The sequence below is a fragment of the Papaver somniferum genome, chromosome 2 (genome assembly GCF_003573695.1).
Source record: "Papaver somniferum cultivar HN1 chromosome 2, ASM357369v1, whole genome shotgun sequence".
Taxonomy (NCBI): Eukaryota; Viridiplantae; Streptophyta; class Magnoliopsida; order Ranunculales; family Papaveraceae; genus Papaver; species Papaver somniferum.
Window position 1 is genome coordinate 151551113 of NC_039359.1, and position 25192 is coordinate 151576304.

A 25192-nucleotide genomic window follows, 5' to 3' on the forward strand; every position below is an offset into this window, starting at 1 on the left:
AAGAAATGATATACTAAACAAAATCTGTACGGAAACGAGCAAAAAAAAATCAACTTACATCTTGGCAATAGCAGCCTAGCAAGTCGTGAGGTCTACTAACCAAAATGTAAGAGTCAATAATGTGTTTGGTATGAGAAAGAATCATTCTGGAGAAAGTAGTCAAACGATAAATGTAAGTTTCCGATGTCACTTTCAAGCGGATATCAAGTTTGCAAGTTGCATAATATTAACCATGCAGTGGCTGACGCAGTTCCCAGCCTTTCTCTGTTATGGCCATAAGTCTTATGCCTACACATAGATGATGTCCTCACGGACATGCAAATAGTTTACATATTTCCGACAAAACAACCAAATGAAATGAACTGACTCCTAACTTCAATTATCCAGATTCTTATAATGAGCTGACAAATCGTCAGTGTTCTCGTATTTTATCCAAAGAATTTGGCCTGCGAATGAGAATTATCACCATTGAGCCTATAAGAATGTGCCGTGTCACATGATAACTAGGAATCTACGTGTGATAGATGAAAACCCCAATTAAGAAATTGAAATCAAAACACTTTAAAACTTAATTATCGATACAAAAACTGATTTTTTAGGGTAGGTTTGCAAAGTCTTACACATTTATCTAATAAAGAAGCTCTTTTAAAATAAATTAGAAGGTTGAATAAGCAATTGCTGATGGGAATGGTTTTATTGAAAAAGTTGGAAAAATTAAGTTAGCCAATGTTTTTGTTAATCAAATTCATGAAATTAAGTTCTAAAAAAGTGTTGAATGAGGCTGAGATGAGGTGTAGATGATACAGACATCTCTGAGAAGCAAAAGCAAAAGTAGGAAAATGATAGATAAGCAAAAGTAGGAAAATGATAGATAATTTAGCTTGTTAATACTTCTTACGTTAAAAGCGACCTATTCAATCCAAAATGTTTCATCTCGTGTGGGATAGTGCAATTACAGTCTCATTATTTTCCTTCTGGTTTATGAAGACAAAACTAGTAAGAAAACGGAAAAAGAACGTTCAACGCTTAAATGGAACCGCGAAATCCCAAATGAAAATTTGGGTAAAGGCCAATGCTCTGTTGCTAGGAAGCATAAGTAACTTGTTTTTCCTTTTGGTTTTTCAGCTTAAATTTTAGGCTGCTGAATTTTCTTTGTGCTTGTTTTAGGAGTCGGCTTTCGTCGCTCTTTAGTTTGAGTTTCTCTGTTATAGGTGTTGGCGTTGCCTTCCCCGTTGGACTCGCTTAGGCGCTCCTCTCGGTTTTCTGTTACTTTTTATTATCGATATATTCTCAACCTTTTGATTCAAAAGAAAAGAATTATCAACTATTTTGTGGAGTAAAAAAATCAACAAGGATGCTGATGCCAATTGTCATTAGTATTATCATGCACTCAAATGTACAGTAAATACATATTTTTAAACGGTCGGATACGTAAAAAGAAAGTATGTTTTTGTTGCAGCATTAAACACTTGAATGCATGATAGCACAATGGCCAATTTTTCATCAATTATTAAATTACAGAGACGTATCTCTTTTGTTCCTAAAACGAAAAGGGTTCACATCATCAAGATTGTTTATATTAATTGATTGTACGTTGTGTAATTAGATTAAATTTATTAACATAAGCCACAACGCTTATTCTCAAATTAACTTCGTTTTCGATTTTTCTAAATCGCGATTTTGCTCTTTCACATATTCATAGAGTTTCCAAGTTTATTTAAAACTTTGAACAATCAAAATTTCAAAACCCTAAAAAGTAGCAAAAGCTTGGTGATAACAAAAATGTCAACTCTAAAACTGTTTACACCGTGTGTCTGAATTGCTCTAGTACAGTTTGTATTTTTTGGTTCACCGCGTTCCCGAACTTAATTTATAGAAAACCCAAATTTAATTCATTTCATTCTTCCAAACTGAACATGGAATCGGTGTGTATACCATGTCGTTGCTAACGTCAGATATTAGCAAATTAGAAAAAAGAACCATACCTTAACCCAAATCGAGAAACAAAACCCTGGTAAAAGGAGAATATACACGATACTATACTACCAAGTGTGCATTTTCAAATCAAGAATTTAAGTTTCATTGATTAACAATGACCGACTTTTGACAACAGTTAATGAACAAAGTGCCTTAACCTAAAACTAAGATACTGCTCATAGTTCACTTTTGCATAATCTGAATGGCCGTGTAGAGTTTTCGATGTCATACTCAAGGGATACCATACCAAGTTTGCAAGTTGCATAACAATAACCAAACAGTAGCAATAGCATTGCCTAGTTCCTTCATCAGCAGCTTTCTCTGTTTTTTTTTTTAATACGCTGGAGAACATTTATTATTATTGATTGAAAAAGGGCAAATCCCATTTATTAAACCAAAAGGGTCATTGCAAAAACTAAGTGCAAAGAGCAGTTAGCTACTGTCAAGCACAGCATTCCAGTTACAAAAATTAAAGTACTTAAAGAAACCCCTTCGAATATATTTGTAGGGAGAGCCCAAGTATACATGGTGCATTTAATCCTATCATTAGTAGAGAATGTTTCACATAAACATTTCATGCAGAGCCATCCCAATGCAGGAGTGTGCACTTGCATCCCCAATTAAGTCTAGCTACAAGCCTAATTTTGTTTCTTGACACCTCTTAATAAAAAAAAAATTCATCTCAAATCAAAATTTTGCACCGCCAACCTAGTAGATATCTGGGCTCCGGACCTAATTTCATGTCTTATTTTTTTTTTTGGGGAAACCGATTTACAAGACTGAAATAGTAATATGGAAGAAATGTGCAAGAAAAATACAGCCAACTAAGGGCAAAACCATAGTCCTAAATAACGGTCAAAAGAACGTTTGAAACACCGAACTACGTCCATAAAAGGCCCTTCCAAAAACAGAAAACATCCCCGTGATGAATGATACTACACAAAATTGGTTTAAAAGATCAAAATCAACAATTCCTTGATGAAAAGGACATTTAGATTTTGATACTGTTTAAATAGATAAAAATTTTAAAATAGCAAGGATGTAAACGGTTTTATCCTACCCATTTTCAAATATTTTTTTATACTGTTTAAATGGACAAAATGTAAAAATAGCAAAGATGTAAACGGTTTCATCCTACCCATTTTCAAATATTTTTTTTTTAATTTTTAATTTACATCAGGATGCATCCAGTTTCATCCTTCTATTTTTTAAGTTTAAGTCAGGATGAATCCAGTTTCATCCTTGCTATTTTTTTGATGTCCATTTCACCCATACTAATTTTTATTCGTCCATTTGAACCATGTTTCAAAAATATTTGAACAAATGACCTGTTTTCCGATGATACTACCCACTTAAAGTTGAAGTCGGTAGTCGGATCTAAACTTCGAAAATGAAAAAATCCCTCAGTTTTAAGAAATGATGAGCTGTAAATATTCAAATTAAAAAAAAAAAGCTGTAAATATTTGAGACCCATTGGTGATATTTGCATTTCTTTTTCGTTGTACTACTGTTCTGTAAAGCTCGTCAATTATGATCTACTTTTCCTCTATACCAAACCATAGCATGAGCCATGGCCCATGGAACCTCATCAAAATGAGCAAAAAAGAAGAAAGACAACGTGGAGATGGAAAAGCACTGCTTAGTACTACAATACAAAGGAACACAATGGTTGAACGTCTACGACTCTACATAATGCAAATCAAAATCAAATTCTAGCAAATTTTCCGATATAAGTGGCTGTCTTAGTCCAAAAATCAAGATCACAAAAGTTAAAACGTTACCCTCTGGTTAAACTAGCAAACAATCAAGAATGCTATCGTAAATTATGCTCACCAAAAATCAGTTGTTAATCATTTTTTTTTTAGTGACACCTGCATTTCTTTTTACAGTTCAAATGAGTATGCCGTACGTATAAGGTCGACCAAATTTATGCACCTTTTTTTATTCAATTGTAATGTGACCGGCCTTCTTCTCCACTGCTGATGTAAAGATACCAAAAAAATTGGGAAACCTCCTATCTTAGTGGGTGATCCATAAATTAATACATAACCAATTAGATAATAGAAGAGCCAGTGGATTTCAGCTCACTAATTCAAGGACAATTATACACCTAGTACAAATTAAGTACTGTAATTAAGAATATCATATACTTAATTATTACTAGGTGCAGAATTATCCTTGATTAAGAAATATTAAATCTAGAAACACACCCCTGGTTAAAGGAGAAGATATACATACTTCACAGATGATGTCCTCACTGACATGCAAATAGTTTACATATTTTCCGAATAAGAACATGAAATGAACTGAATTCTAACTTCAATTATCCAGATTCTTAAAATGAGCTGACAATTGTTAGTGGTTGGTATTCTATCCAAAGAATTAGGGCTGAGGATGGGAATCATCACCTTTGAGCCTATAAGCATATGACATGTCACATGATAATGAGGAATCCACGTGTGATGGATGAAAACCCCATTTTATATGATTATCAAAACAGAAATTTGATTAGGGTATCTGGGTTTTTTTTGCAAAGTCTTAAACATGTATCTAAAAAAGAAGCTCTCTCTAGGGGAATTAAAAGGTCACAAAATTGGTTAAAAAGATTAAAATCAACAATTTCTGGGTGAAATGAACAGTTAAATTTTGATATTGTTTAAATGGATAAAAATGTAAAAATAGGCGGAATGTAACCAGTTTCATCGTGTCCATTTTCAAATATTTTTTCTTATTTTTAATTTACACAGGATGTATCCAGTTTCATCCTTGCTATTTTTTAAAATTTAAGCCAGTTTCATCCTTACTATTTTTTTCTTGGCCATTTCACCGAAACTATTTTTTACTCGTCCATTTGAACCGTGATTTAAAAATATTTGGACAAATGACCCATTTTCCGTTAAAAGGTTAACTAAGCTATTATTGATGAATTTATTGAAAAAATTAGATTTTTTTTGATTAGTCAATGGTTTTTTGCATAGACAAGAAAGCAAAAATCTTTGAAAAATTAGGATTATCAATTTTAATCAAATTCATGAATTTAAGTTCTAAAATATATTGAATGATACTGATATGATGTGTAGATGATACAGACATCTCTCAAAAGCAGAAGCAAAAGATAGGAAAATAATAGGTAACTTGGCTTATTGATTCTTCTTACCATAAGGCGACCGATTCAATCCAAAATGTTGCATCTCATGTGGGATAGTGCAAATAAAGGCTTATTAACAGTGACCGGCTTTTAGCAACAACTAATGAACAAAATATCCTACCCCAAAACTAAGGAACTGCTCATACTACACTTTTGCTCAATCTCAACGGCCGTGTAGAGTTTTTGATGTCGCACTCAAGCTATACCAAATTTGCAAGTTGCATTGTGTTGACCAAATGTAGTAGTATGCCTAGTTTCTTCATCAGCAGCATTTCTTTGTATACATTAGGAAACATTTCACTTTTTCATTTTAACATACAATACTATTTCTGTTTCTGGAAAAGTAGTATTTTTATTCTTTCATTTTAACCTAAAAATAAGCCAAATTGAAAAAAAAATATGAAAATAACATTTCTTTAGAAACAGAGGGAGTAATTTTTTTCTTTTTCTGCAAGAAAAATACAAGAAAACAAAGAGCAAAACCATAGTCCAAAATAACAGCCAAACTCAAAAGGAAAGAATTTTGATCTTGCGCAAAACACCAAACTACTACGTCCAAAACAGGCCCTAATAGAAACAGAAAACTCCTTCAAATTATTGCACCGAGTCTTGACAATTGTTTGCGATTCTTTTTCGTTGTACTTATACATGTGTTCTGTAAAGCTCGAATTTATGGTATACTTTTCCTATCTATACCGAATCACAACATGAGCCATGGACCATAGGAGGGACCTTACCGAAAAGAGAAAAGAAAAAAAACACCGTGGAAATTGAAAAGTACTACTACAATACAAAGGAACTAGACACTACATAATCAAATTCTAGCGATTTTTCCGATAGAAGTCGCAAAAAATTTCACATAAAAGTCACAATACCGGATGCTCTTAGTCCAACAATGGGAACCCAAAAGTTGAAACAATTCCCTCACCTTCCCCTGGTTGAACAAGAGAACAATCAAGACCGCTACCCTAACACATTCTCACAAAATATAAGGTGTTAGTCATTTTTGGTGTGACACCTGCATCTTTTTTAACAACTCAGATGACTATGCCGGTAAGTCTGCTGTCGACCAAATTTATGCACCTTTTTTATTCAATTGTAGTGTAATACCGGCTTTTTGCCCACTGCTGATGTAAAGATACTAAAAAAAATGGGAAACCTCTTTCCTTTCACATGAATCTTAGTGGGTAATCTAAAAATCAATACTTAAAAAAATAGCTTAAAATATAATTAGTTAATTGAAGAGACAGTGGATTTCAGCTCACTAATTCAAGGACAATTCTACACCTAGTACTAATTAAGAACAATTAAGAATATCATAATCTTAAGTAACTATTACTAGGCGTAGAATTGTCCTTGATTAAGTAACACTAATTAAACCATGTCGATAACACGTACACTGATGCACGCGTCAAGGAATTCTTTTTCCACTATAAAATGAACAGAATGTAGAAGAGGAACATCAAACCCATCCATTATTCAGTTTCTTAACTTTAACACCAAAAAAAAAAGTAGATTCTGAAACCATGGGAATGTGTATATCATCTGTTAAATCTTCCAACATTCATGATGAAAACACTAAAACACAGCAAGATATCTATCAAAATGCAATTTTCATTCATTCAAGTTCATCTAGAACTCCAATAGGTTCTGTTTCTTCTCAACAAGGTCAGAAAGGAATAAACCAAGATTCTGCTATACTTCAACAGGTAAATATATATATATATATATATATATATATATGCATATTTCTGTCACCTGCGTACGTTTAAGTTTCGTGTTCTTGATTTTTATGAACCATTTATAATTTTTGTATGTTTGTTTGTGTTAACGAAGGGTTTTGGGATGGATGCTGGAGTTTTCTGTGGAGTGTTTGATGGACATGGAAAGAACGGCCAAATTGCGAGTAGATTAGTTAGAAGTTGGTTACCTGGTTTAATATTAAACCAAAAGAAAGCAATTTCTTCACTTGATTTGGTGTCCAGTAAGGATTCTGTTGAGGAATGGAGTAAAGCTTGTGTTGGTGCGTACAAAGTAATGGATAAAGAACTTAAACTTCAAGAAAACTTGGATTGTTCTTGTAGTGGAACTACTTCGGTTACGGTCATAAAACAGGTAATTAATTAACTGCAATTTTTGTGTGAGAATCATCATTTTGTAAATGATTTTTGTTCTTGGACTAATTTATGAATTATGTAACAGGGTGAAGATCTTGTTATTGCTAATCTCGGTGACTCGAGGGCCGTATTAGGGACTCGTTCTGATAATGGTGAACTGATGGCTGTTCAGTTAACAACTGATCTAAAGCCTAGTGTACCAGAAGAAGTTGAAAGAATAAAGAAGAGTAATGGTCGGGTATTTGCACTTGAAAACGAACCTCACATTCCCCGTGTATGGTTACCTGACCAGAATTTCCCAGGACTTGCCATGACAAGAGCTTTTGGAGATTTCGAGCTCAAGGATTATGGAGTAATAGCTATTCCACAAATATCACATCATCATTTAAACATCAATGACAAATTTGTTGTTCTTGCATCTGATGGGGTAAGCCCTCATACTCTTTATTTATCTACGTAGTCTTGGCTTTCTAGCTGCATATGGTTTAGGTTCGTTTCCGGTTATTGATTGTTTCTGTTTTATGATTGCAGGTGTGGGATGTTCTTAGCAACCAACAAGTTGTATCTATTGTGTCATCGTCAAGACCAGAAACAGCTGCAAGAGAAGTCGTAGATGCTGCAGTTAATTCATGGAAACAAAAGTTTCCTTCCTCAAAAATGGATGATATATCTGTTTCTTGCATGTTCTTCTAGGAAACATACATTTTCTGGTATATTTCTCAAGAAACCTCAGATATATAATACATTGGTAAAGTCGTTGGGATGAAACCAACCGGAGCTTTGAGCTCATGCTCCCCTGACGATTAAAAAAGATTAAAGACAAAAAAAGACAAAAAAAAAAAACGATTCCGGTTCTGCAACTCTTACTAACTGAAGTTATTATAGAGAAGGGATTTTACTACAAGTCAACCGGAGTTTCCAAACTGCAAAATCATGGAGCTGATGATGCGCATAGCTAGCTGTTTACAATAGCGTCATCAGCATTCAACTGTGTCTCTTTTAGCTTAGCTGTTGTATGTATGTTACGAAAAAAATCAGTGTTGAGATATATGTAATAATGTTAATAGTACAAAAATCTATGTTCATGTACCTACTACTAAATCCATCAAAGATTGTGATGAAGTTAATAGAGAACAACAAGTTAACTACACATTTTCTTACTTGATTTGATGCATTTACTTGGCTCGCAAAAAAAAAAAAGAAACATATCTTGCATCAAGCACCACATCCCAGATTTGAGGAGAGGGATTTAATTAACAAATGAAGATCTCTGAGTAATAATGACCAGAGAGATTCACATTGCATCATTGAGTAGTAAATGAAATGACCAAAAGCTACTTGTCAATTCAAATTAGCCCAGTTAGCCTGATGCCTCTCTTAACAAAAATGATATAAGACATTCCAGCCACTTGCTAATTGGTGGTGCCATAGTTTTCTTTCCAGCCAAAAACTTATCAGACTTGTTCAAAGGTGATTAAAGTGACCACATAAAAAAAAATGCATAGGCTTATACCAGCTCAAAAGCCAACACTTCGTCTAATGGTTCAATGAGAGTGTACAAACGAAAGAAGGAAACAAACTCGAGGAGCAGCTATAAGATTCACTATGGTTTTCTGAATTTTTTCTAATATCGATATATATGTGCGTCACAATTGTATAGAATCAATGAAATTGTAGATCGGTAGAAGCATTATAAGTTGACATTTTACCAACATTATTTCATTTATTTATTGCAGAAACTGGATTAAATAAATAAACAAAATAGAATGACATAAGCTTATTGGTAGATTCAATTTGCGGATTCGATTTTTTTCACTTGCTCTTTCACATATTCCTAGAGTTTTCATGTTTATAATATTAGAGGTTTGAATCAAACAACAAATAACATTAGAAGAACTATAAAGGCAGAGAAATAAAGAATGAATTATGAAACTATAATAAAATTTCTAGGTGATCAATAAAACTGATAAGGAAATGAGAAGAAAGAAAATGTCGATTCTTAAATTTGTGATTCTTTTCAAAAATGCTGATCCAAACCAAATGGCACATTTCAAAAATTAATTATAGGCGATAACTTGCACGTCTTGGATTATATCGAAACCGACTTCCTAATAGGGGAGTGGTGAACCCGCTTGGAATGTTATTTATATATTTTTGAATTTTTTTCATTTGAAAATGGGGAATGGTTTGTTGGATTTTCTCTTAAAATAAAATTAGCCACATAACCACTATAGAAGATTACAAGTTTTCTTATATAATTTGATCTAACGGGTGAATGCATGAATTACTTAGCCTCACATCCGTTGAAATACGTATAATTTTTCTAGTATTTGTTAAAATATTGCTCCGTTGACGAAGAACTATTGTTAAAACTTTAGTTTTCTTATTTCATTTATTTATAAAAGAAAAATTACCCAATCACCTAAAAGAAAAAAAAGGAAGAAAAATCATAAACAATGAAAGTCATTGCTTGTGTCACATATTAGCAAAGCAAAGAAATGTAGCTTGACAGATTTGAGATTAAAAATCCGATTATTGGAGAAGAAACATTCTTGACACATCAATCTCCTGGGACTATTTTTTAAATTTTCTATAAGAAAGAGAAAGCAAAAAGAACAACTTTATAAATTCCCAATTGCCATAACTTTTACTTGATGTTTGGCAACCACCAAAAAACCAAACTAGGGTAACCCAAAGCTAGGAAACTGCTCACAAATCAGTTTTCATTAGTTCAATAGCCATATATAATACCCATCCGTTTCTGGAAAAAAGAGTTACCATGCTCACAAATCAGTTTTCGTTAGTTCAATAACCATATATAATACTCTCTCCATTTCCAAAAAAAAATTAAATAAAAAATTGATAGTAACTCTTTTTCAAAAATGGAGGTAACAACTGTATATAACTATGAAGTTTAGAATCAGATGTCACATTTGTTGAAAAATCGAGTTGGGCTATGGTGCACACACCACACCACACCACACCACATCACTTATGTGGAAATCCTATTTTTCGTGGAATGGTTCATTCGGGCGGCACCGGTGAAGAAGCAGCTGTGGCATATTTTCTCATTTTGGTTGAAAAATCTGCATAAAATCACATGTTTTTGCAGGGGTGTTTGATTTGAGCTGTACGTTAGATTTCCCATTGAATGATTTGGCCGGCCAACTATGTACATTATTTTCAGAAATTTGACTTATGCTATCGACAACTAGTTTGATTTGAGCTGTACTTTGGAATATCTATGTGTTGGGAAGTGCATCAAATTTAGGCTTACTTTTCTACTGTCTCTACAAAATCCAAACATTAGCTATGGGAGCATTTCAAACTCAAAGGAAAATCTAAAGAAAAAGAAACAAATATAAAATAAATCACGGCACTAGATAGTTAAGTGCTTACTAGTCACTAGTGTCGACATGTCGTGTTTTCTACCTCACAGTAGCAGTTATTTCATTCAAGGGTGATTTGAGTGTCTAAATATGCACTAAAAAGAATATGCAGGAATGCCGGCGCCTGAGTAACTGAGTTTCTGCTAATATTGCCCTGATAATAAGATCTTGAAAGTTGAAACAATTACCGGTGGAACTAATTACTGAGCTTGTTTATGGCTTTATCTAGCTGTTACACAGCTCTCTTTAAGATCCCAAAATTGCAATTAGAAAAAAAAAATGCCCTTGTTTAATACAGTGTATCAGATGGTTGAAGAGCTCTATAGGCTGAAATAGGCAAGCAACTTATTTGTCTGGAGCAGAACTAGAATAATCCTAACCAAAAGAATAAATTCTTAAAATTTGTTGAAAAAGAGCGACTTTCTGTTTCCTATCTGGCTTCAGTCATTGATGTCAATCCCTCTATAACTACAAAAATGGAGCCTGGTCAAATTCTGTGACATCAGATTCCAACTTTGGTGAAATATTTTCTGGTTTAACAGAACTAAACACTGACCAGACTTCGTTTTATCTATACTTCTGCAAGGCTTTCACATCTAACGGTGAACTCCTATCAAACAAATGTAACAACATTTGACACATTTTTTAGGCAAACACTGCCATGGGGCAAACCACCAGTAAACCTGAGGTGATGAAAGTTAAACACTAAAAAGGCAACAATGTTATCATCATCACAAAGCAAGTACAACTGATGCAAAACTACAGCTGAATTGTGAAGACTGAAGAGTAACAGTTACGGGAAAAGTACCAATGACCAGGAAAGTGACATTTAAGCATTTTTGAAGCAATGGCAGTAGGCAATGTTGTGGAAACTTCTAGGTTAAATGTAGAAAGAAAAACACAAAATAGTCTCACACCACATTCATAAAGTACAAGAGCTACTTTCATTCACCAAAATTCGATGTATATTTCATTCTTCTTCTGGCCTTACAAATTTGAAATAGACCTCCAACTTTTGATTAAATTCAGCTATGAATCAACTTAAACTAAATAAGGGAGAAACAGAAAACCTCAAATGTTGGAAACACTAGCTTTCTCCGCTTACTGATCACCAGGAAGGGTTTTGATGATATCAGAATCACCTGGTAAACAATATAGGAAAAGGAAGTGTCAGGCAAAAGAAGAAGATGAAGATCCAATAAAAACATTTAAAGTTGAAGGAAAATGATATTTCGGTCTCACCTGGATCAATGATACTAAGGCATGACACACGGTAGTATCGTCCACAAGCTGTTCCCAAGTCGACATTGTCTAAAACAATACGAGAAGGATAAAATATATCGTCAGCACGAAAGATACAATAGGATAATAACCTCAAGACAACTAAGATGGCACCCATAAAGAATAAAGTCGGGAAGACATAACTCCAAGGAGACTTTATCAGTAATTTGTTAATTGCATATGACAATCTGTTAAGAAGGAACATCTACTTCATGCAAACATTATATGCCCATCAAGTGTTAATAAAAACAAAGAACTATCAAATATGAAAACTCCAAAATAACAAAAGCAGCAGAATTAATAAAACTTGATCTCTATGATATGACCCGACTCTCTAAAACAATAACCTAGCATAGCATACCCTGATAATGAAGGCAACATGTATCGCAACTGTACAAAGGTATAGTTACAGGACAAAATATGGTTTTTTGTTTTTTGTTTTTTGGTTTATTTTGAAGCAATCCGCAGGGTTAAGGAGACCCTAACCATACAAAGAACTACTCACGAAAATAAGTTCTCAGACTCCTATTCTTCTCAAGAATCTCACTCAACTCCTGACTAAACTCCCTGGGATCTACCTCACAAAATCCTCAGATGGATGCATAGCAGCTAACAAATCAGATGCACCATTATTTTCCCTATACATATGACAGACTTTAACTCTACGAAAAGACTTCTTAAGCTGGAAGATCTTTCTCCACAAGTGCATAACACCCCAATTAGATTTTGGCTCTTTGCTATTGAACAAGCTGAATGCAGCCAAAGAGTCTGCTAATATTAATCCTGGTAAACTTCTTCTTTATAGTAAATTTATAGACGAAAGATTGTTAACTGCAACTGATTGTTGGAGATTGCAAGTAAGGCTCTATTTTGTTATTTGTGCTCAAAACTAAATCTTTACTATGTTAGTGTAGCATTCACCAATTTGATATTTATTTATACTTACTTGATCACCATACACATGACAGAGTGCATCACTCCCCAACTAGGTTTTGGCTCTTTGCTGTTGAACAAGTTAAACACAGCCATAGGATCTGTGCTAATATAAATCCTGGTAAACTTCTTTTTTATACCCCATTTCATAGACGAAGAACTATTAACTATAACTGATTGTTGTAAAGCTGAACTATGTCAATGTAACATTTCACCAAGTTGACATTTATCTACACTTAAAAATTTAGCATCTGCTGTCCGCGAATCTAACAACACATCCAAAAAAAAAAGTCATGCTTGGTCATGTAAACAAGATATTCTTAAGCCAACCAAAAACGATCAAATATGTCTTTCTATAGTCACATTGTTTTGTTTTTTGGTTTATTTTGAAGCAATCTGCAGGGTTAAGGAGCCCCTAACCATACAAAGAACTACTCATGTAAATAAGTTTTCAGACTACTATCCTTCTCAAGAATCTCACTCAACTCCTGACTGAACTCCCCGAGATCTACCTCACAAAATCCTCAGACGGATGCATAGCAGCTAACAAATCAGATGCACCATTAATTTCTCTATACATATGACAGACTTTAACTCTACGAAAAGACTTCTTAAGCTGGCAGATCCTTCTCCACAAGTGCATAACACCCCAATTAGGTTTTGTCTCTTTGCTATTGAACAAGCTGAATACAGCCATAGAGTCTGTGCTAACATTAATCCTGGTAAAGTTCTTCTTTATAATAAATTTCGTAGACGAAAAACTGTTAACTACAACTAATTGCTGTAAACTGCAAGTAAGGCTCTATTTTGTTATTCGTGCTTAAAACTAAAGCTTTACTATGTTAATGTAGCATTCATCAATTTGATATTTATCTACACTTACTTGATCACTATACACATGACAGACTAACTCTACGAAAAGATTTCTTACGCTGGCAGATCCTTCTCCATAAGTGAACAAGTTAAACGTAGCCATAGGATCTGTGCTAATATAAATCCTGGTAAACTTCTCTTTTATACCCAATTTCATAGACGAAGGACTATTAACTACAACTGATTGTTGTAAATTGCAAATAAGGCTTTATTTAGTTATTCGTACTACAGAGAATTAAAGCTTAACTATGTCAATAACATTTCACCAAGTTGACATTAAAAATTTAGCATCTGTTATCCGCGAATCTAACCACACATCCAACAAAAACAAGTCATGTTTGGTCATGCAAACAAGACATTCTTAGACCAAGGACAACAACCAAAACCAATCAAACATGTCTTTATACACTCACATTGTATCTATCACAAACATATAAGAAGAAACTGAAGAAAACCAGATAAATTAACAATCAAAATAGATTACTTACTTCCATTGAAATGGTGAACTCCAACTTTAGCAAGCATAGCATAGTACTCAATCTCAGATTTTCTCAAAGGAGGACAATTATTTGAGATAATTATAAGCTTTGCTACAACAACAAAATTACTATCCAATCAGTACTAATAACCTTCTTAATCCTCCTCAAAAGAATATTAAAAAATTAAATTAAATTAAAAAATGATTACATTTGGAGCTTCTGAGAGTCCTAAGGACAGTTTTGTAACCAAGTGTGTATTTCCCGCTCTTCATTACAAGAGCAAGTCTGTTGTTAATACTCTCATGAGTCTTCTTCTGCAAAATCAACCAAAAATCCAAATTCATAAACAGAAAAAGAGTCTAAAGGGGAATTAACAGATATTAGATTTACTCACCATTTTCTTTGCGACCACCATGTTTAGAGATTGTTAGTTTTCTCTGAATACGGCACAGCAGTGAATCCAAGAGTGAGAAAGAATGGAAGAAAGAAGATGCTCAAGAGTCGAGAAGAAAAGAAAGAAACCCTTAAAGGAGGAGGAGTGGACGACCAGCTCTGAGGGTTGGGCCTTCACAGGGAAGGCTACGTGGGCAATTAGGGCTTCATTTGAATGGATGCAACTGGGCCGTGATTAGGCATTAACATAACATTTTTTTTTTGGGAGGAAACCTGTTTTGAGACATACTCAAAATATTTGAGGCATACCAAGTTATCAGCCGAACCTATGGTTTTTGCCTAGGTTCGGCTGATAACTTTTCAGCCGAATATGCCTCAAATCATTTTGAGTGTGCCTCAAAATAGGTTTCTTTGGGAGCTGCTAGTGCTTGTAGAGTTGAGCAGCAGATGAAATCCAGCGGATTTGGTCAAGTATTCTCATCCGCATCCAATCCACCTAAATGACGGATTTTCAGGTCCAATATGCCGTATAAAAGGTTTGTCGTGTGCAAACGGGTAGATTGGATGCAAGTGCATTACAGAATTTCAATCTAGATAAGATTACAAATACAAAAATATTGTTATTCAATCCATAGTTAGAGCTGCAGTTGAAGCTATGACAAATTTATTTTTTTTAATTGGATAAGGTTGTCAGATGTCCAGTTGGCTGCGAAGAATAAAAGGTTGGACATGATTTAAGAAAACTATTTGTAGTGACAGGTTTCATAGCTCTTGTATCAACCGATGGAATATATCTCTAAGATGAACATGGGTGAAATGATGAGGGTATGAAATACATCATAATTTTCTCTATAGCTGAAGTTCACCAAGATTGAGAAATATTCTCTGATTTGTGAGCGCCACTAGAATGAATTACGTAAAAAAGAAGGGAATGCCTCTAAAATCGTGTGTAGAGTGTAATTTTGGACTCTATCTCTTCATGGGTGGTCACATATGTCATGTGGATGACGAATTCTTGCATGTGGGTCACTTTTTTGAGCACGAGCATCTCAAGGGAGTTCACCCACGTTTTTAGAGAAACATGTACACTTCAGACTCAACTTACTAGCCGCGAGTATGTTTGAGGGGTTTAGAAAGATGCATGTGCCCTAGGTACTGCTTGTGCCCGAGTTTTGTGCTTTTAGAATACTCTTTGAATGAGCGGGTTCAGCTTAGATTGTCATGAGCCAGTTGAGGATTGGATCATGAGACTGAGTCTCTTTACAGTCAGTTGGGACGTATTCGAGACATGGAGAGAGGCTTGCATCCCTAATAATGTTTCTATGAGACCTTTGATCACTTGTCTTTGACCAGCGTCTCTTACAAGGATCTTGATAGGAGTCAGTTATGACCATGTATGTATAGTGGGGCCGACATGACTAGTTGTATCTCAAAAGGATGTTCTAGGAGTCTATCATAGTGACCGGAGGAATAATAACCAGTTTATCTCGTGGGATGTTCAAGGAATTATCGAAGAGGCCTCAGTATGTCGAGTCGGGTCCCAGAGTACACATGACTAGTTAGTATCTCGCGAGGATGTATATGAACCATTCTCCGGTATCAAATAGGGGTTGTTCGTGATGATGGGAGATGGATGTCTCCCCTCATGCTCATAGATCAGTCGCGCACGTTTTATGAGTCTATAGAGCCTCCATTATTAACAGTGTCTTTCCAGAGACGTATACCAGGAATCATGGAACCACAACCAGTTGTGTCTCGCGAGGACGTGCTAAAATCAGTTTCTCATACTCACTCATGAGCAACTAGGGATGTTTCATGAGGTTATTGAGCCTCTGTGATCAGTAGTATCCCCCATGGATTATGCTACAAATCACGACAACACAATAGTGTCTCGCGGGGACGTGTACTAGATATCGTGGCTATAAGTGCATTGAGGACCAAAGGCTGAGTCTCTCTCATGAGAGTTGAGTTTCGACCTATGTGGCTGAGCTTGTCTTTCAGTAATGAGGGTTAAATTTATCTTCAGAGCTCTCTTTCCACGTTTAATCTTCGGACATCTCTCATTTTAGTTTCGTTAAACCTCAAAAACAATTATTGGATCGGAATAATGATTTACCCATAGTTGTAAAATTACCATTTTGCTTCTAGTCTTGAAATGACTATATTATCCTTCATCTAGATTTCATCATCGAACGACATTAAAATAAAATATCTAGATAAGAGTTATTGCATTTTACTTCATAATGGCCTACCCAGAATGGAGGAATGGTCTCCTTCAAATTTTTCATGGTCTCAAAAAAAGAAAAAAAATCGTCCATGAGAACAACTCAAGCAGCCCAACTTTTTTCTATCAATTATCATTCTAAGGCTACCTAAAATTCCTTTGCCAAAGGCCCGCTGCTACTTTGCCAAATCGGTGTGGTCTAAAAATCAACTTTTCACTTCCCTTGGCTAGAGGTGTAAATTGGGACGGGACAACACGTTTATGGCACAACACGTGACCGGCCCAGCACGGGCACAACACGTTTGTTTAATGTGTTGTGTTGTGCCAGACATATAGGCACATCAGCAAGGCACATCATGCGGCACGTGTTAGCACGCGACACAACACAACACGGCACGCGAAGAAAGCACGCCACGTCATGCGTAAAATACTACACAATACATCACATTTGATGCATATTTCACAAAAGAATCATTGTTTTAGCCAGTTTCTGACATTTTATTTTCTTTATGCTAATTTATTTCTGTAATAATATACGTACTAACTAAAATATCTCAAAAATATTTATTTTGGAAAATATAAAATAAGTATGCTAGCTCAACACAGCACGTTTATTTTTTTGGCACAGCACGGCACGCCATTTAACGCAGCACATCACGTCTGAATCTCTGGCACAACCCAGCACGCTAAGCTCGTGAATTCGTGAGCTGGGCTGTGCTGGGCCGACACGTTTTACACCTCCACCCTTGGCCCTTATACTATCTTTGAGAATTTTGACATACCAGTATCTAGAGGTGTAAATTGGGACAGGCCAGCATGTTTATGGCACAACACAGCACGTTAAAATTCGAGCACAACACGGCACAACACGTGAACGTCCCATCATGGGCACATCACGTTTGTTTAATGTGTTGTGTTGTGCCAGACAAATATGCACGGCGGCACAGCACAACACGCGGCATGTGTTAGCACGTGGCAAAGCACAGCACGACACGCGAAGAAAGCACGCCACGTCATGCGTAAAATACTACACTGTACATCACATTTGATGCATATTTCACAAAAAAAATCATTGTTTTAGCCAATTTCTGAAATTTTATTTTCGTTATGCGAATTTATTTTTGTAATAATACATGTACTAACTAAAATATCTCAAAAATATTTATTTTGGAAAACATAAAATAAGTGTGCTAGCACAGCACGACACGTTTATTATTCTGACACAGTACAACACGGCACGCCATTTAGCATAGCACAACATAGCATATCTGAATCTCTGGAACAGCTAGCACCGCATGCAGCACGCTAAGCACGTGATTTTGTGGGCTGGGCTGTACCGAGCTGACACGTTTTACACCTCTACCAGTACCAATGTAGAGAAACAAAAAAATGTTCTCGGCACACACTTCTAGGCAAAGTGGGGAATGCATATGAGTGGTTTCTGACCTATATTCATAAATACAATTAACGGTTGCACCAACCAAGCACCTTCCATTGGGTTGTCAAATGAAATATTACAGATGCCGGCGTGCATCTCGTGGATTTCATCCAAAAAACAAACAATACCGACAATGCCTTAATACACACTACTTCCACATATCTCACTCACTCTACATTTCACCAAATCTTTGGCAAGCTTAACAATGTCGTTTTTTAGAGATCCTGAGTTGTTTCTAACGTACGAACCAACTCAGATTAAATTGCTGAAAATTTTTACAAAATTCGGCGACCCTTTTAAGTTTGGGGCAATAGCTCCCATAGGAGAAGTAATGTTCTCTGTTCATCTCTCTTCCGGGGATAACAAAATGAGCGATTTCGATACTTTCTTCGGCTACTTGAGTAGAAACCCAAACAAGTATGTTAATTGTCAAGGTTTGGTGATCAAGTGGGCTTATAACGACGTCGAGAGAAAGAATGTTACTCATACATGGTCCGCTGAGAAACTAAACTTGTCACTTTTTGGTTTACCTGCAGCTCCGGTCGACGCTTGTGCTAATGAGAAAGAATTAGCTGCAAAATTGGCTGCAGACGTCGAAGAACGGAATCAAGACAAACAAGTACTTGAAAAAAGAATTTCCGACTTGGAAACCACAAATGCAGCTCTCACGGATGAAGTGAAAAAGGTGGAGAATGAGAAAAATGATCTTGTCAAAAATCTTGATGTGGAAAAAGCTGAGAAATTAATTCTACAGACAACTATTGCTAGCCTAGAAGCAAAATATTCCACACTCCAAGAAAAAATAATAAGCGACTTAAGAGTTGAAAATTCCAAACTAGAAGGTGAAGTCGACAGGATAAAGAATGAGAAGAACGGTCTTATGAAAGATCTAGAGGAAGAGAAGGCTAAAGTGTTAATCCAAGAGAAGATAATATCCGACTTAAAGGAAGAGAATTCTACACTTGAACGGGAAGTCGAAAGAGTAAAGAATGAGAAGGAGGCTGTGATGAAAGATCTAGAGGAAGAGAAGGCTAAAGTGTTAATCCAAGAGAAAACAATATCCGACTTAAAAGAAGAGAATTCTACACTCGGAGGTGAAGTCGAAAGATTGAAGAATGAGAAGGAGGCTGTAATGAAAGATCTTGATGGTGAAAAGTCTAATGGGTTAGCTTTAGAAAAAACAATTTTGGAGCTAAAAGATGAGATTGCTGCACTGGAAGATAAGAACAAAGAGTTGAATGAAGATCTGGATAAATGGACACATGAAATATCACATGTTCATAGTAAACTCTCAAGAAAAAAAACCTAAATATGGAGTCAAAACTAAAACAATGTTGTAGATCAAGAGCTTCCGATGAGTTGTCGACGTCCTTCAATCATCACTAAAGAACTTGTTATGCAGCCCGAAGACTATTCCGGTTGGGGTCAAAAGTCACCATCTGAAGGAATTTATCACCATTCCATGCATTCTTTTTATATCAATTCACTTTTTCAAGAATAGTTTTTTCATATCGTTTATCGAGTTCGGTTGGTTAGTTTGCAGCGAAATATTCTAGTTGTAAAGCCTTATAGCCATTTTTATCCTGGCATTTTTAGGTGCGACCCTAAAAGAATTAGAGGCGACTTTTTTATTCCCAACCTATACACAACGTTAAGGGATGTCCAAAAACGCGGAGAATATGTTAATGCCCTTACATAACCGGAAATCATTTTTTGCCCGATTGATATATCTCAATCAGAAGGTTCTTAACGTGGTTATACTACCGATTAAGTTCGTTTTTGTGCCAAACGTGTATCTTGGTTGTATAACAATCGGTAGAATAATAACCTCACTAGGCTACCGATCATAGTAGCTCCTAAATTCCCAAAATTGGTGATTTTGTCGAAGATGAAATTTGGGGCAACTGTGTAATCGGAAGTCGTATTAACTACCGATTATTCTAGTTCCCCAATTCGAAAAAACTGAGATTTCTGCAAAAACAAAATTTGGGGAAACTGTATAATCGGAAGGGAAAGTACCTTATTTGACTACCGATTATACTAGTTCTCAAATTCGAGAAAATTGAGATTTCGGCAAAAACAAAATTTGGGGCAACTGTATAATCGGAAGGGAAAGTATCTTATTTGACTATCGATTATACAGTTCCCCCTGTAAAATAGAGCTGTTTGAACTCTAAACTCTATATAAGGATTGTATCATTTTACCCTCTATGGAACATAAATACCTTGAAACTCTCTCCAACATCATCTTCAACATAATGGCACAACCATTCATTAATCCTACGGAGTTCATGATTGAAGAAGATTTATCTTTATGTAGGCGCTATGTTCAATTCTATCCAAGACGAGGAGAATAACGTATGCAAAGGAGGCGCAATGAGTATGAGTTATTTGAGGAGAATTCACGAAAAATTCTGCGCCGACACCGGTAACCCAAACAACCGCCACTCCGCTGATCTTTTCTGCCGAGTTGTTTCAATACACAGACACGTCGACGAATTCGTCCATTTAACTTATCTTGTGAATCAATATCGATTGAGGGGTGAAACCAATGATGAGGTTATAGCACGATCTCTCGGGGAATGGCGCAGATGGAAAAGATCAAGCTTTCGTTATGAAGCTCATTTTAGAATCCTTAGGGCGATGGAAAGATTTAATCCGTTTAGGACTCGTCCAACACATCCACGACGCTAATCACAATACCTTGTAATAGAATTGTGGAACTTCAATGTAAAATTATGATGATACGTAGATGATATTGTTATGAATTTCAAAATATTTATGAAAATCGGAAGTTTGATTTCTTTATATACCTACCGATTATACTCCAACAGCTATTTATTTCAAAAGAATCTAGTCGTGCCTCGAAAACCACACACAATCGGTTGATTATACATATTGATAAACCTCCGATTATACTACTCTAATGAGACTGAGAACTCTGTTGACAAAACAACCTATAATCGGAAGTATATAACTATCAATATCTACCGATTACTCATAATCGGTTTCTTTGGTTCAACAATTTCCTACCGACTGTGTGGAATAATTGTGCGTAATTTTAGTACAGTCTTGTTAAAGTACGCATCAACGGCCATATTTTCAAAAAATAGAGACGTTGGGACTCTCATCTATATAAGGAGGGTAAACTCTTCTTATTTATGCACCAAACAACACATTTATAGCATCGTGTATTCTACAAATACATTTTCCATCGTCTACTCTTGTGAATTCGTTCTATATCTCAACTAACAAGCATGGCAACGTTTGACGCAGCTGAAGATTTGGTCATTGTGAAAACATGGTATCATGAAACAAGACGTGAAGATGTGATAGCAGGAAGGTTAACACCCAAAGTCTTTTGGGCGAGGGTATATAGACAATTTGTGCGAGAGTATGGAAATCCAAAGAAAAGATCACTCCAACAAGTTCATGATCGTTTCCGACTTTTCCAAAAAAGGGTAAATGATTACATAACGATACAAAAGAGGATGTTTAACACTAGCCACTTAAGCTTGTTGATCCAACAATTTGTAAGTATTTGCATACTTTTTTAAAATAACACCGGGTGTCTAATCTTTCTTACTAAAACGAAGTTGACATAATTTTGTGTTTGTTTATGTAGGAGACACTCGCAAAAAGACAATACTTAGTGGAAAAGGGTGAAGAATTCACTTATGATGGGAGTTATGAATTCCTGAAGTCTGTGGCAACAGTGTGAAGATTGATCGATGGTTACAATCGGAGTTTATTAAGTTATGTAGTCTACCGATTACAGGAAATCGGAAGTTTGTTTCATATGTTGTCTACCGATTCTGGGAAAATTTTTCACTCTTTTTTGTCAGATTTTGTTGATAATCGGATGTTTATTTAATATGTAATCTACCGATTCTAGGAAAAAATTTCAGTTTTTTTGTCAGACTTACAATCGGAAGTAGCATTAGAAAATATGATAACCGATTTTAAGACTGATTGTTTCCGTTTACAAAAGCTTGTATAATCGGTTGATATATTAATAATATACCTACCGATTATAGATTTATACTTCACAGAAGTTTCCAAAAAGTTCCAAAAAAACACATCTTTCAAAAGTAACGATCATTCATCTTCATCATCTGACGAAACCAATTCGAGTAGGCCTTCCGGAAAGTTGTCCTTCATGACGCGATCCCAATCCAACATGTTGGTCTCATATTGTTTCAACCAATCGTTACAATGATTCGTTGGGAAGTAATCACTCCAACCACCCAACGGAGGTAATGGGCACTCTCTCTAAACGGTAGTGAACCTTGAACTTCAACAACTTCACGTTCTTCTTCGTACCCATCCATGTTTATGGAAGTTGGAAACAATCGGAAGTTGGCGACATATACCCTTTCTTCTTCTTTTTTTCTTCTTCTTCTTCTCTCACTCAAACGGAAGATATCTCTTAATGACCCAAAAACAATTTCCAAACACTAATATATAGACCCCAGACTAAGGATTACAGGATTACACTTCCGATTATTTGTATAATCGGGAACTTTATAAGTTGTATATCCTACCGATTATAGCAGATTTCAAAATTCACGAGCCACATGGTTATGCCTGGCTCTGTACCCTCTACACCTATGGATTTTGGCAAAGGTTGGATTTGGGGCTTCGTATAATAGGACGGTAAGAAGTAATATATCCTACCGATTAGGCTAGATTTCAAAATTCATTACATGAAGGATTTTTGAAAAAACTCATTTTGGGGCAACTTATAATCGGAAGGTTGTGGAACATATTAAACTTCTAATTACCGCTGCATCCAAACCACGAACCAAGTGGTTGTGGCTGGATGTGTACACTCAAAATGTATGGAATTTGGAAAGGGTTCGATTTGGGGCTCCTTATAATCGGTAGGTTGTTAAGCTGTACAAACTTCCGATTATAACAGGTTTCAAAATTCATTACGTGAAGGATTTTAGAAAAAACTCATTTTGGGGCAACTTATAATCGGTAGGTTTTGTAACCTATTTAGTTTCTGATTATGGTACATCCACAACTTAAGCCAAGTGGTTATGGTTGGCTCTGCACCCCTCAGAACCTATGGAATTTGGCCAAGGTTGAATATGGGGGTCCTTATAATCGGTAGTCTTACAAGTTGGATAACCTACCGATTATACAAGGGATTATTAGCCGAAGTATCTACACTATAATCGTTAGGTATAGTTTCAATTCAACCTACCGATTCACCTCTAACCTACCGATTATGGTGTAGGCTCCCGATTATATGAGGGTATATTGGCCATTTCGAAAAATCAGAGATAAGGGGTAGCTTAGAATTACGTTTGGGTGACCTTTTTTGTCTTTTAGTGTCGCCCCTATTTCTTTTTGAGTCGCCCCTAAAAATGCTAGTTTTTTTATTAAAAAAAGAAGAAAAAAAATTGAAGAAAATTTTGCAACCAGAAAGATGAACGTTTGTGGATTGTTTAGAGCAAATCCTACGGGTAGTGTCACTCCTTCGTTTGAAGGAGTAAACTACCAATTTGCTCTAATTAGAGTCCACTGTGGGTAGTTTTTACCCCATTCCACCCTCAACACTACCATGCACTCATTCAATTAAACGAGTGGTCGAAAGTGTAACACTAGACGGGGGACGGTCCCCGTCTGGAAAAAAAAAAGTATCCAAAATTCCATACACGGGAGACCGTCTCCCTGTAGATTTTTTTTTTTTCTTTGGACGGCGGACGGTCCCCCATGTAGGGCATTTTAGGGTTTTTTTTTTTGAACTTTTTTCTAGACGGGGGATGGTCTCCCGTCTAGTGTTGATTGAATTAGGTATATCTCGTAGGACTTCAAAGCCACGACAATGAGGGATTTTTTGTTTTTGTTCTAGTGGAGTTCCCGTCCATTAGGACTCACCCCTGTTAAAGAACAAAATCTCCTCTCTTTTTTTTTCATAAAAAAGGAGAAACCTCAAACTTACATGGATAACAAACGTCTTCTGAAGAAATTGTTTGTGTTCATGGGTTGTACATTCCAATTTTGAATATCTAGATAGTTCATAATTGCTAAAGGACTTTCACCTTTCCAATTATTTTGGATAGTGAATCTATTATAAAAGATTGACAGATTTGCTGCCCAAATGATATTGTATCTACTTATTAGAACAAAAGTCATACCTTTATAATTTATATTTGTATCAAAGTGTGAATTGTTTCCAAAGTATGAGCTTTGTTTGAATCTTCTTTCTCTAGCTTTAGCATACATTCCTATTAACAGCTTGAGAGTAGGTTGTGAATCACTTTGAAAAATGATATGATATCCACCAGGGGCGGAACTACAGCCAGGCTTCCTCTGGCTGAAGCCACCCCCAAAAGTTCAAAAGCCCACTTTTTTGTTATCTAAGTTGACTTGGGCAAGCCAATGTCAAGTTTACGTTTAAGCCAGGGGTTAAAAATTGTCCAAGCCCGGGATAAGGGAGATGTCTAGCTCCGTCACCGATATCCACTCGTTTCAATTGCTCATTGAAAAGCTGCCTCAACTCCTGCTACTTCTAATTGTTCTCTGGTAGTACAGTTTCTCTACCTACTTCTAGCTTCAATGGTTTTTCCTGCAAAATCAATCATTGTTAGACCAATCCCTGAACTAGTTATAGGATCATGCATGGATAATGCTATATTTATCGTTATTTCCATGTATCCCGAGTAATCCTGAGATTGACTGCTAGTGATAATCAATGAGTCATCATTTAGAGGGTTGTAGTATAAGGTTTGCATGATATTTTAGTTTTATCTGTTCACCCACATGAAACTATTTATGAATTTACAATCTTCCTTGTTGTTACAACACTATTTTGAATTTTCTTTTTGAACACTTTATTACATCTTTCCTTCCAAACATGCCATGTTACAATACTACAGAAAATCTTTCATTCATTGCATTGTTTCCTCCATCTCTTTGAGTAAACCAA

General features: G+C 35.7%; 3 protein-coding genes across 3 annotated transcripts; 2 read left to right on the plus strand and 1 right to left on the minus strand.

The window, feature by feature from the left end:
* Positions 1-6573: 6573 nt before the first annotated feature.
* On the plus strand, positions 6574-8387 carry LOC113349458 (probable protein phosphatase 2C 12). Its single transcript, XM_026593430.1, has 4 exons — positions 6574-6834; positions 6962-7240; positions 7328-7669; positions 7774-8387. The coding sequence occupies exons 1-4, from the start codon at positions 6652-6654 to the stop codon at positions 7933-7935; spliced, it is 966 nt and encodes a 321-aa protein (XP_026449215.1). The 5' UTR covers positions 6574-6651; the 3' UTR covers positions 7936-8387.
* A 3055-nt stretch (positions 8388-11442) lies between these two features.
* LOC113349459 (60S ribosomal protein L30) lies at positions 11443-14707 on the minus strand. Its single transcript, XM_026593431.1, has 5 exons — positions 14592-14707; positions 14406-14511; positions 14207-14308; positions 11874-11942; positions 11443-11773 (listed from the first exon to the last, which is right to left on the minus strand). The coding sequence occupies exons 1-5, from the start codon at positions 14610-14612 to the stop codon at positions 11733-11735; spliced, it is 339 nt and encodes a 112-aa protein (XP_026449216.1). The 5' UTR covers positions 14613-14707; the 3' UTR covers positions 11443-11732.
* Positions 14708-18394: 3687 nt separating this feature from the next.
* LOC113354125 (golgin subfamily A member 4-like) lies at positions 18395-19791 on the plus strand. Its single transcript, XM_026597554.1, has one exon. It carries the CDS (start codon positions 18458-18460, stop codon positions 19559-19561), a length of 1104 nt encoding a protein of 367 aa, XP_026453339.1. The 5' UTR covers positions 18395-18457; the 3' UTR covers positions 19562-19791.
* Positions 19792-25192: the final 5401 nt, after the last annotated feature.

Bases quoted from the DNA above. Each gene is read 5' to 3' on its own strand.
- LOC113349458 (XM_026593430.1), top strand. From the start codon at position 6,652: ATGGGAATGTGTATATCATCTGTTAAATCTTCCAACATTCATGATGAA. The intron at 7,241-7,327 runs GTAATTAATTAA...ATTATGTAACAG, and splicing joins CGGTTACGGTCATAAAACAG to GGTGAAGATCTTGTTATTGC. The intron at 7,670-7,773 runs GTAAGCCCTCAT...TTATGATTGCAG, and splicing joins TTGTTCTTGCATCTGATGGG to GTGTGGGATGTTCTTAGCAA.
- LOC113349459 (XM_026593431.1), bottom strand. From the start codon at position 14,612: ATGGTGGTCGCAAAGAAAATG. The intron at 14,512-14,591 runs GTGAGTAAATCT...TTGATTTTGCAG, and splicing joins TGGTGGTCGCAAAGAAAATG to AAGAAGACTCATGAGAGTAT. The intron at 11,774-11,873 runs GTGAGACCGAAA...ATTGTTTACCAG, and splicing joins CCTTAGTATCATTGATCCAG to GTGATTCTGATATCATCAAA.
- LOC113354125 (XM_026597554.1), top strand. From the start codon at position 18,458: ATGTCGTTTTTTAGAGATCCTGAGTTGTTTCTAACGTACGAACCAACT.